Raw genomic sequence first — 12,440 nt, 5'->3', positions numbered from 1 at the left:
TCACACATTGCGCCTTTCAAGGTACCTACTCTAGATACACAGAGAAGTTACAGAGTGGTGCAATGTGATCATTATTTTTAAGCATGTCTTTATTTAATTCGTTTATATTATTTAATGTTTCATATATTATATTAGTTCGTGTTTGTATGTACAGAAACCAAAGATACTACTTAAATTAAAATATGCCCATTCCCAACTATGATATTGCGCTCAAACGCAAAGTTTTGCGCTCTCCATCCAGCTGACGGAGAGGCGGTCAAAACATATAATTTTAATTATAATCCTTTGGAAATAACAGGCACAGCAACGCGCATGCCCAAGTTTTCTCAGCTCCTTTCCTGCTATTGGCAGACCTTTTCATGCTCCGCCCATCCCATCTGGTGAAAGGAGCTTTCCTTCTTCCGCTCCTTCCCTCCTGTCACCTTTCACCCTTTATGGACCTTAGTTACCGCGCCGAGCTTATTATGAGACCAGGCCGTTGCGGCAAGGCTTGGGACGAAACCATTAATTTAGAAAGGGGCAAACATTCAAGCTAGTACTCTCAGGCAGCGACAATTCTCGCTCTTCTCCATTCCGAAACCCTGCTTCATTCTCCACTACCACCTTTTCCCTTCCACTTTTTTTTGCAAGGTGGTCTCTCTCACTGTCAATTGCTTTCGTCGCTTTCTACTGTTTTCTCTCCCCTTTCTTTTTCTGCCTGATGGTCTCGTCCAGTGTCGGTGTTAGCGGAAACCGCTGAGGGGGGGAAAGATGGCGGTGGTGGTTTTGGTGCCGTTGTTCTACTGACTGAATGTGCGCTCGCCCCTTCTTTTCTGCCGGGTACTGGGGCTATGTCGGACTCGGAGGAGGAGTGCCCTGAGCGGCTGCTAAAGTTCGTCGTGTTGGGCGACGGCACCTCCGGCAAGGTCAGTCTGTCCAGGGAGCGAGAAAGCAGTCTCGCCGTGTATCGCGCTATTACCATCCGCTCCTCTGTCGACGATGCGACCAATCTCTTTGGCGTCTCGCCCAAGAAAATAGCTTAGAGGCTGGATCTGGATCGCTGTCAGGATCTCTGTAAGCGGCCCTGGGCAAGTCGTACGCTCTGTTTCATTCTCTGTCCCCAATATGAAAAGATGACAGTGGCCAACCTTACAGAATAGTTGTAAGGGTAACAGGATGATTCACAGGAAGTGTTTAGAACAGTCCAAAATGCTGAGAATTAAGAGGTGTTTCTATTTATCTATATTCTCTCACCCCAAGGATCACTGTTTGAGCCTATGCTCTCCACGACAAAGATAGATCTAATATGCCAGGGATTCTCAGGGCAGAGAGGAGCTCACGTGATAGGAACCTTCTCCATGCAAAAGTTTACAGTGGAAGAGTATTCGGTTCTGTCATCTGTCACCTACAGCTTGTTGTAGCACAGCTCAGAGCTCCTCTGATTGGAAGAACGCTCCATTGAACTTAGTGGGATTTGCGTTTGAAATACTGGATCATTTCAAAAATAGAATTGGGGAGCAATGTGGTCATGAATATTAGATCGTTAAAAAAAGACTTCAGAGCTTTTTAAATGTTGCAAATGTGTTTTAGAATCCTGATTTTCCCGGATTCTAAAATGTGAAGGGGCTTTCCTGTTTAACACAGTTGTCCTCTGCAAGTTGAGGACAATAGAAATGCCGATAGGGTGGTGGAGGAACTAGTGCCTTTGCCCCTGCTGCTCCCTTCATGCGTTTTCATGACTCTTTATGGTAATGCTAGACGAGGACAAATGCATTGTATAACAAGTTTTTAAGCTGATCCATTCACAAAAGTCTTCAAGCGTTAAAAGTTTGTAAGTTGATTAAAAGGTAAAAAAATGAACCTATTTTAGAGTGCATGCATGGGAAATCATAGTAAGGAGCATAGGGTAATGACCTTCCCCTCCTCATGCAAGAACATTCACCTATGCACATCCCCTACACCTGCAGTCTGAAGTGGCACAGCATAGGCACAGCTTTACTGTTTCAGTGACAGCTAGATCTATTACCAATATTGTATTCATTTACTTTGCAATAACACTCATTTAAAATGAGGAAGAAGAAAGTTCTGTTCTAATAACAATACTACCTCTGAGTGTAGTAGCGTGCTCAACATTCTGCAGTGAATGGTGAGGTTACAGGGTTAGTGTCTCTGTGGATAAGAGCAGTGGAGTCATTGTGATAAATATACAAGAAGGCCATAGTGGAAAGAGACACACTGCTGTGGCAGACAGCAAATCTGCTGATACTACATCAGATTTGCAGAGGGCAATTTGTGCAGCTTGCCCTAGTGCTGCACTGCAGTTGCAGCTCACTCCAGCTATAAGCTTCCAACTTGTCCTAACTTGTACTGGAAGCCAGGTTTACATTGTTTCGATGCCTCTTCATCTAGCTCTGCAGGCTGTAACTTCCAGGCCATCACAAAAAATATCCCAGAATATTTAAGAAAACAATCTGAATGATCAAGTTGCCAAAATAGTTCAAAATGAGTGGTTGTAGTGCTAGAAACGGCAGGTAGTATGTGCATCGTATTTTAGTGTTTAAATGCCTACATTTACATGCATGTACATTAAGGGCCAGAATCAGGACATGGTGTCCTCAGACAGCTACTGGGGACTACCACTTGCCATGGGCCTCTGATTGGTGCTAGACAGTTTGGTCAGGGGAAGCTTCCATTTTAATTTCCTATAATGCCATTGGTGTAGCATTATGCTGGGGCATTGTGGGAAACTAAATTGCAGCTTCTTTATCAGGAGACCAACTGACAGGCAGAAGTACACTGAGGGCCCTTCACCAGGGCCCCCCTCATACCCGGAGCTGGCCAAATGTACAGGTTGTATGCAGTCTTGCAGAGACTGTAAAGTATTCTTATTGTTTATTTATTTATTTATTATTTGATTTATATCCCGCTCTTCCTTCCAGCAGGAGCCCCGGGCGGCAAACAAAAGTACTAAAAGCACTTTAAAACATCATAAAAACAGATTTTAAAATACATTAAAAGAAAACATCTTTAAAATCATTTTTAAAAAAGCTTTCAAGACATCTTTTTTTTAAAAAAGGTTTAAAAATATATTGAAAAGCAATTCCAGCACAGACACAGACTGGGATAAGGTCTCAGCTTAAAAGGCTTGTTGAAAGAGGAAGGTCTTCAATAGGCAGCAAAAAGATAACAGAGATGGCGCCTGTCTAATATTTAAGGGGAGGGAATTCCTTAGGGTAGGTGCCGCCACGCTAAAGGTCCGTTTCCTATGTTGTGCAAATTCATTCATTCATTGGCGATCACTCGTGGCTGGGTAAGATTGTCTTTCAGGGTAAGGTCTTTAACAGTGGGTCCAATTCTGGATCCACACAGCCTCCCACAGTGGGGACATAGGTTTCCAGATGGAAGATGGTCACAATGAGGACTTGCTTGACATGCCTTCTGCTTAGCTCGTTTGTCTCTTTTGCCCTGTACTCGTGCTTCTTCAAAGTCCATAGCACCTTTGATAATGGCCGACCTCCAATTGGGACACGCATGGGCCAAGGCTTCCCAATTCTCCATGCTCATGTTACATTTTTTAAGATTAGCTTTGAGAACATCTTTAAACCTCTTTTGCTGTCCGCTGATATTCCATTTTCCATCCTTAAGCTGGAAGTAAAGTAGCTGCTTTGGAAGACGGTAATCAGGCATTTGAACAAAACGGACCTCCTGATAAGATGGTATCTGCAAGAGGCCCTCACCTGCAGAGCGCAGTGATTGACTGGTTATATAAGGGATAAGACGGTCTTTCAGGTAGCCTAGTCCCAAGCTGTATAGGGCTTTCTACACCAAAACTAGAACTTTGAACTTGGCCCGGTAGCACATGGGCAGCCAGTACAATTCTTTCAGCAGCAGGGTGACATGTTGGCGATACCCTGCCCCAGTGAGCAGTCTTGCCTCCGCATTTTGCACCAACTGCAGCTTCCAGACCAACCTCAAGAGCAGCCCAACATAAAGCGCATTACAGTAATTGAGCCTAAAGGTTACCAGTATGTGGACAACAGTGGTCAGGCTATCCTAGTCCAGAAACGGCCGCAGCTGTCTTACCAGCCAAAGCTGGTAAAAGGCACTCCTAGCCACTGAGGTTATCTGGGCCTCTGGCAACAAAGATGGATCTAGGAACACCCCCAGACTACAGACCTGCTCTTTCAGAGGGAGTATGACCCCATCCAAAGCAGGCTACTGACCAATTATCTGAACTTGGGAACCACCAGCTCACAGTGCCTCTGTCTTGCTCAGCTTCAGACTCAGTTTATTGGCCCTAATCCAGCCCACCACCGAGTCCAGGCAGCGGTCCAGGGCTTGCACGGCCTCTCCCGATTCAGATGTTATGGAGAAATAGAGCTGGCTGTCGTCAGCATACTGCTGACACCTTGCCCCAAATCTCCTGATTACCGTTCACAAGGGCTTTATATAGATGTTAAACAGCATGGGGGACAAGATGGTACCCTGCGGCACCCCACGGCACAACTGCCAGGGGGGCGAAAGACAATCACCCAATGCTATTCTCTGAGAGCGACCCTGGAGATAGGATCGGAACCACTGTAAAACAGTGCCTCCAATACCCATCTCACCAAGGCCCAGAAGGATACCATGGTCAATGGTATCAAAAGCCGCTGAGAGATCAAGTAAGAGTAACAGGGTCGCACTCCCTCTGTCCTTCTACCGATAAAAGTCATCCATCAGGGCGACCAAGGCCGATTCAGTGCCATAATCAGGCCTGAACCCAGACTGGAATGGGTCAAGATAATCTGTTTCATCCAAGAGTATATACCGCTTGATTGTAATAAAATCTCATGTTGTTGTTGTTGTTGTTATGTGCCTTCAAGTCGGTTATGACTTATGGCGACCCAATGAATCAGCGACCTCCAAGAGCATCTGTCATGAACCACCCTGCTCAGATCTTGTAAGTTCAGGTCTGTGGCTTCCTTTATGAAAATCACATAGTGGTTAACAAAAAAAATGTTGGACTCTTAACAGCTGCAGCTATCATGGCGAATGGTCAGTGATGGCAGGAATTGTACTCCAACATCATTTGGAGGTCCGCATGTTCCCCACACTTCAACTGTAGTGGGGAGGAGCAGTGTCCTCTCTCCATAAACAGGAGCATTCCGCTGATATCACTGGGGCAAGCTGGAGATACAGCTGAGTGGGGATTAAGCCACAGTTTCTAATAGCATTGGAGAGGATACTGAGGTACGTTTCCTGGTCTGTCTGGAACAGCTACTTGTGGTAGTAAAACATCTCTGATTAGGCCTGTTTCCATTGTATGGAGGGTAACCACAGTCCAAGAGGCTGTGGCTGCACAGGCATTCCATTAGCAATACATAAGATTGTCATAAAAATTATGACACGTTTGATGATAATATTGTATGTTTAGAATTATACTCTTTCAAAATTTTATCACTAATCATGGACTGGAAACTTATTTTCAAAGGAAGCGTTTATTATTGTATATTTTATAGCATGTGTGGAGAACCTCATCAACCCCCACATGCATGGCCAATGGTAAGGGATTATGGAAGCTGTAGTACAGCAGCATCTGGAGGACTAAATGTTCCTCTTATCTGTTCTATAGCACTTTAAAGTAAGTAAATTACTTCACAGCTTATTCCCTCCTCCCCCACATCCTGACAACCTCCCTATGTGAGAAGTCACAATTTGTTTTGCTTTTTAGAAATGTAAGCAGAATGAGTGAGTCTGAAACGGAGCAGGAGCAGAGCAAGGCTTTGACCTTTAGTATTTGAGATTCACACCCAACACTCTTTCCCGTGAGCTATGCTACCTTTCTGCTCTTACAAGAGTTGTGATTCATGCATATGTGACAATGTGGCCTGGTTCAGTTCTAACTGGACCATTCATCAAACCTTGGTTTATGAGTGTAGAGAAGTTCAAGTACTTCCTTTTCCTCTTATGTGACTAGCTATAAAGGAGACTACCTAGTTTAGACATTTTTGAATGATGTCTAAAACTGGTTTTAAGGACATCCTCAGTTTAGGATTGCACACCAGGGTGATGGAGAAGGAGTGCTCAAGTGCATTCGTACTCACATCATGGTTTGTTGAGTGGCCCTAATAAATCTGAACTGGACCTCTGTGCTACGCAATGACTAAGGAAGCTTAATAAATTTGGTTTAGCTGCATGATAATCTGAATGATTTCACATATCAGAACTGGAAATCATGATTTGAACAAAGTGAGTTTCCAGTTCTGATTTGGAGGGAAGATGTACACCATAGTCTTACAGTTTGCTGTAATGATAAACAGTAGTCTATATCAATTTGCCCAAATCAAGAAGTAGGGAGCACAGAGGGACTGAGTCTTGTGCCTAATACCTAAACCATGGTTTGGCCATTTAGTCTGAACCAGTCCATTGAGTGATAAACATGCACATGTGAACCTACCCATGGATTTGTAACCTTCTAGGGAAAATTATACAGCCACGAGAGTGGCTGTTTACTATAGCCAGTGTGGATTTTTCACATTCCACAATGTTAAATTGAAAATACCCCCATGCCATTCTAATGCTTCCCATAAGCTCATTTCAAAACAAAAACTTACAAAACTTACAGTCCTGAACTCAGAAATGCTTGCTTAATAGCCCTTTAAATTTTCATGGCGATACACAAAACAGTCAGACAGAATCGAGAGTTCAAAATGTAAAAAGAGAGAAAAAAAACCCAGAGCCCTTTTGGACTTTTTTCTGTCAGAGTTCTCATAATTTGTTGAAATTAATTAAAACTCAGCCATGTTCATGGAGTACCTGTAATCCTATTACTGACCTTGCCCCATACTCTGACCTTCATCTTCTGCAGTTTAAAAGTTAAAAAAATGCCTGGCTGATTTTTAATTAATTTAAGACATTTTACATGGAACTCAATGATAACGCGGGCATGCTCAGTAAGAACCAACTGTCAGTGTTCTAAACACCAGGCTCCCAGCTGCTGGGCTTGCCTAATTGGGCCACACCCACACCAGACCTTTATTTCACTTTAGACAGTCATGAGCTTCCCCCAAAGAATCCTGGGAAGTGTGGTTTGTGAAGGGTATTGAGAGGAGACTCCTAATCCCCTGACAGAGCTCCAGTGGCCAGAGTAGTTTAACAGCCAGCCGCTCTGATTGAAGCTCTGTGAGGGGAACAGGGCATCTCCTAGCAATTGTCAGCACCCTTCACTAACTACACTTCCCAGAATTCTTTGGGAGAAGCCATGACTGGCTAAAGTGAAATAAAGGTCTGGTGTGGATGTGGCCAGGGACAGCTTTGGTTTAAATTTTGATGGGAGGCTACATGTGCCTGCTGTAGAATAAAAGGGTGGGGGAAACCATGAAAAAGAATGATACTGTTCACAATGTTTTTCCTTTGGAAAGGAAAGGGGCTTCCCGTCTGCCCAGTGCCCAGCCACCAAATCTTCTCTCCTGCCTGCCCCTCTCCCAGGTCAGTTTCACCTATCCTAAACATGATTGCATTTTTGGGATGTATATGGAACGCTTCCAGTCTGTGGGCCATTGTTTAGTTTTCCATATTTCTTGACAGATTTTTGTCAAAATTTGAACAGATTCAGTCTCAGTAGCTTGTAGCAACTCTATTGGTATGCCATCTATGCCTGGTGATTTGTTTCTTCCAAGTATTTTAACAGCAGCTTTCACCTCACATTCTAAAATTTCTGGTTCTTCATCATACTGTTCCTCCGTGAATGAATCTGTCATCCGGGCATCTCTTTTATAGAGTTCTTCAGTGTACTGCTTCCATCTTCATTTCATCTCGGTCAGTCAGTGTGTTCCCCTGTGGATTATTCAACATCCCTACTTGTGGTTTAAATTTCCCTTTCATTTCTCTAATCTTTTGGAACAGGGCTCTTGTTCTACACTTTTTGTTGTCCTCTTCTATTTCTATACAGTAACTATTGTAATAGTTCTCTTTGTCCCTACGTACTAGTCATTGTATTGTTGCATTTAGGGTTCTGACTGTGTTTCTGTCTCCTTTTGCTTTTGCTTTCCTTCTCTCTTTAACCATTTTAAGAGTTTCTTCAGCCATCCATTGAGGTCTTTCTCTCTTTTTATCTAGAGGTGTTGTCTTTTTGCATTCTTCCCGGATAACGTCTCTGACTTTATTCCATAGTTCTTCTGGTTCTCTGTCAACTAAGTTTAAAGCCTCAAACCTGTTCCTTATTTGATCTTATAGGCTTCTGGGATGTTATTTAAATTGTATTTTGGCATTATGACTGCTTTGTTGTTCTTCTTTAGCTTTACTCTGATTTTCGATACAACCAGTTCATGATCTGTACCACAGTCTGCTCCTGGTCTTGTTTTCGCAGAAAGTATGGGACTTCTCCATCTTCTGCTACCAATTATATAATCAATTTGATTCCTATATTGACCATTTGGTGATGTCCATGTGCACAGTCTTTTCGGTTACTCAAAAAATGTGTTTGCAAGAAACAAATTATTGGCTTCACAGAATTCAATAAGTCTTTCTCCCGCTTCATTTCTGTCTCCTAGGCCCCATTTCCCCACAATTCCTAGTTCTTCTCTGTTCCCTACTTTTGCATTGCAATCCCCCGTGATTATCAGCACATCTTGTTTTGGTGTGTGATCAATTTCTTCTTGTACTTCTGCTTAAAATCTCTCCAATTCCTCTTCTGCGTTTGCCATCGGAGCATAGACTTGGATGATGGTTATGTTGATAGGTTTCCCGTTTAATCTCATTGATATCACTTGCTCAGACCTTGCGTTGTAGCTCCTAATTGCTTTTGCTACATCACTTCTCACTATTAAAGCAACCCCACTTCTTCTTAATTTCTCATTTCCTGCATAAAATATTTTGTAGTTGCCTGATTGAAAATGTCCCATTCCTGTCCATTTTAGTTTGCTCACACCAAGTATTGTAATGTTGTTGCATTCCATTTCTTGCTTGACAATTTCTAACTTTCCCTGGTTCATCCTTCTCACATTCCATGTTCTAATTGTGGGCTTTGTACAACTCCGGACTCTCCTTTCGCATCTGTGCGCCTCAGCCTCTGGGCTTCCTTTCGGCTTTGACCCAGCTGCGTCATTAGTCACCATGCTACTCGTACTTGTCCTTTGTTCTTCCCAGTAGCTCGGTGAGTGCCTTCTGACCTGGGGGTCTCATCTTCCAGCACTATCTCGTGTTGCATTTTGGATACTCTGTTCATAGGGTTTTCGTGGTAAGAGATATTCAGAGGTGGTTTACCATTGCCTTCCTCTGAGTTTGGATGCATCTTAGTCTGGTGTTTCAGCTTTGACGATTCTGGCTTGGGTGTCCCTGCTAGGAGTCTAGCCTCTTGGTCTAGACTCCCGATGGCATTGCTCTTAGCTTCTTCAGCGCTCTCAAACCCCTCACCACGTTAAGGTGTGCATCCTAGAGGGGGGGTTTAAACATAGGATGCTTAAAACATGCATCTTGGGCAGGCCAAGTTTGTTAATTCCAACAGCTAGAGTCATTGGTTAAGTAGCAACATATTTTAATCCGTCTGATTTTACATCAAACTGCAGTTTCAGATTCAACTGTTAATGCACCCTAGATAGAAATAGAGCATAACCTCCAGTTTAAAACAAAAAAGGCTGTCTTCATCATCATATGACATCGACCAATAAAAATGTGTTTGCGTTTTGACAAATTTGTAGGGCAGTAGAATATCTCAGAGAGGAGGTCAAGTCTCCTGCTCCCCTGATGCATTCACTATAGCTGCCCAATTACCCTGCTTTTTAAAGTTTGACATTGACCAATAAACAGGCTTTGAAATTAATAAAAATAAATTTGACTGTTTTTTAGGATGATTAATGAGGGAAATAAAATTTTCTAGATTAGATTCTCTGTAGAAACAATAGTAACACAGAACAGAAGCAAAGTAAGAACACCAACAAACATACAAAAATGTAGTTCTCCATCTTTGGAGATGGCAGGTGTTGCCACCACTCACCATATGCTCAGAGGCACATGTTACCAAATTCTTCCAAGCTACACAGGAAGTGGATTGGATGGTGAAAGACCAGCCCAAATTGTGTTTGTGTTTTTACCAATTTGTAGGGCAGTCCAATATCTCAGAGAGGAGGTCCTGCTCCCCTGGTGCATTCACTATAGCTGCCCAATTTCCCTGCTTTTTAAAGTTCGATAGAAATAGCTGTTGGCTACAAGTACATTCTTAAACTGCAAGGTTTTTTTGCCTATTAGTGAATATTAATGTAAAATAATGAGGGGGCAAAATATGAACACTGTATATTTGAGAAGAGAGGGTTGATATTTTACCATTCTTTAAATGCTCTGATAGAACTATAACAAAGAGAGGGCTATGATAATTATAGAAACTAATTAATTAATAAATTATTTTTTAATAAAATATAGTTATGTAAATGGAAATGCATGGCAGCAATATTCAAGAATTTGAAAGTGTTTCTTGAGTTTCTGCTACCTGCGTTAAGGAAATTGTGGAAGGATCATATTACTTGAGGAAATGTTAAACTGCAGTCAAATACTATGCTATGTTATGTGGTCAATTGACAAAAGGGCTGAGGTGGAACAGAAGGGAGGAATTTTGTGACAATGTTAAATGTAAATGTACTGCCTTCAAGTCGATTCCAACTTATGGCGACCCTATGAATAGGGTTTTCATGAGGCTGAGAGGCAGTGACTGGCCCAAGGTCACCCAGTGAGCTTCATGGCTATGTGGGGATTAACCCTGGTCTCCCAGGTCGTAGTCCAACACCTTAACTAGTACACCACACTGGCTCTTACCCCCTGCAAAATACTCCTTCCATTTGGCGATTGTGGGTTTTTTTGGGGGTGTGTGTGTGCAAATTGCAGCAAAAACCTTCACCAAATCAAAGTGAAGACAGGAATTATTGCTCTAATTCGGCTTTGTGATATATACAATCCTTGCATTATTACATGGCATCATCAGGAAGTCTTGTCAAAGTGGGGAAACTCTTTCCTGCTGTCACTCAGATTAGGCTTCATAATGATTTGTCGTCATGTTGCCTGTGTGATCTCTGACTGGGATTGTTTCTGGAAATAATCCATGTTTTTGAAAAAATGGCACTGAAGCAACAAATCAAAAGCAGCTATGAACAGGCAGCAAATTGTGCACAACAGCAGAAGTTATTTTGCAGAAGTATTTTTGTGAGAAACTTTTCCTCCTGTAAATCCTCCTTCTGTCCTGAAAAATTAATGGGTAAAAATTCAGGGTAGCCCTAACTGCCCAGTGTACTAACCCAAAGAGAAGGGGAAGTAAAATAAGGTGTTATGATGAAAGCATGGTGGTTATAGATTTGTCAGTCAGACTAGGCTTGTGGAGATGAGAATGGGCATGCTGTTGTGGGAATGCAAAGAAATTAGATGAAAGCAATAAAGAGAGGACCAAAGAAAAGTATTTGCTGGAAGTTAAGTTTGGAGAGTATAAATAAATGATAGGGCAAAAGAGTGGTTAGAGAATGATTAATCACCCTCCTTTAATAACAGCTAATGGAATGCTGTAGGATTAAGACAGATACACCTGAAGTTCTCATGGAAGGTATTTTGTCACTTGAATGTTATTCTCTCTCTTCTCTTCTGAATCTTAGAAACCCCAGTTCCAGGAAATCAAACAGGAGTGCTGAGGGCTACTTGGGAACCGTAAACTCTATAAGATTCCCATGTTTGGCAGCTGTGCCGAAGACCCAATAACGTGGCTGCTCCTGATGAGCACAAATTACTAAAAGCACTTTACAACAGTACCCTGATAACTCTTTAGCTTTCTGGTACAGTTCAGGGTGTTTGTTTTGACTGCTATAAAGCAGTGTTTCTTAACCTCCTGAGCTTAGTATGGGGCCTTAGGGTCTACTATCTTGGCTCCTAAGGCTAAGAAACGATGAAATAGTTGAATGTATTTTTTAAAGAACATAAGAAGAGCCTGCTGGATCAGGCTAGTAGCACATCTAGTCCAGCATCTTGTTCTCACAGTGGCCAACCAATTGCCCATGGGAAACCAGCAAGCAGGACTCTCCCCTCCTGCGGTTTCTAGCAATTGGTATTTGGAAGCATACTGCCTCTGGCTATGGAGGCAGAGTATAGCTATTATGGCTAGTAGCCATTGATAGCCTTATCATCCATGAATTTGTCTAATCCTCTTTTAAAGCCATTCAAGTTTGTGGCCATCACTGCCTCTTGTGGAAGCGAATTCCATAGTTTAACTATGTGCTGTGGGAAGAAGGACTTTCTTTTGTCTGTCCTGAATCTTCATAGATTCTGCTTCATTGGATGTGCTCGAGTTCTGGTGTTAAGAGAGAGGGAGAAAATCTTTTCTCTGTCCACTCTATATCCATGCCATGCATAATTTTATTCATTTCTATCCATGTCACCTCTTACTCGCTTTCTCTCTAAACTAAAAAAAGCCAAATGCTGCAACCTTTCCTCATAGGGGAGTTGCTCCA

General features: G+C 42.4%; 1 protein-coding gene across 1 annotated transcript in view; it reads left to right on the top strand.

The window, feature by feature from the left end:
• The first annotated feature begins 391 nt into the window (after positions 1-391).
• Positions 392-12,440, top strand: part of RAB28 (RAB28, member RAS oncogene family) — a 103,181-nt gene continuing 91,132 nt past the window's right edge. The window contains exon 1 of the mRNA XM_061583927.1: positions 392-905. Coding sequence (XP_061439911.1) covers positions 831-905 — 75 coding nt within the window. The 5' untranslated portion in view covers positions 392-830. The remainder of the gene's footprint in view (positions 906-12,440) is intronic.

Source organism: Rhineura floridana, chromosome 9 (genome assembly GCF_030035675.1).
Source record: "Rhineura floridana isolate rRhiFlo1 chromosome 9, rRhiFlo1.hap2, whole genome shotgun sequence".
Classification (NCBI taxonomy): domain Eukaryota; kingdom Metazoa; phylum Chordata; class Lepidosauria; order Squamata; family Rhineuridae; genus Rhineura; species Rhineura floridana.
Note: the sequence above shows the minus strand (reverse complement) of the source record. Positions and strands in the feature narration are given on the sequence as shown.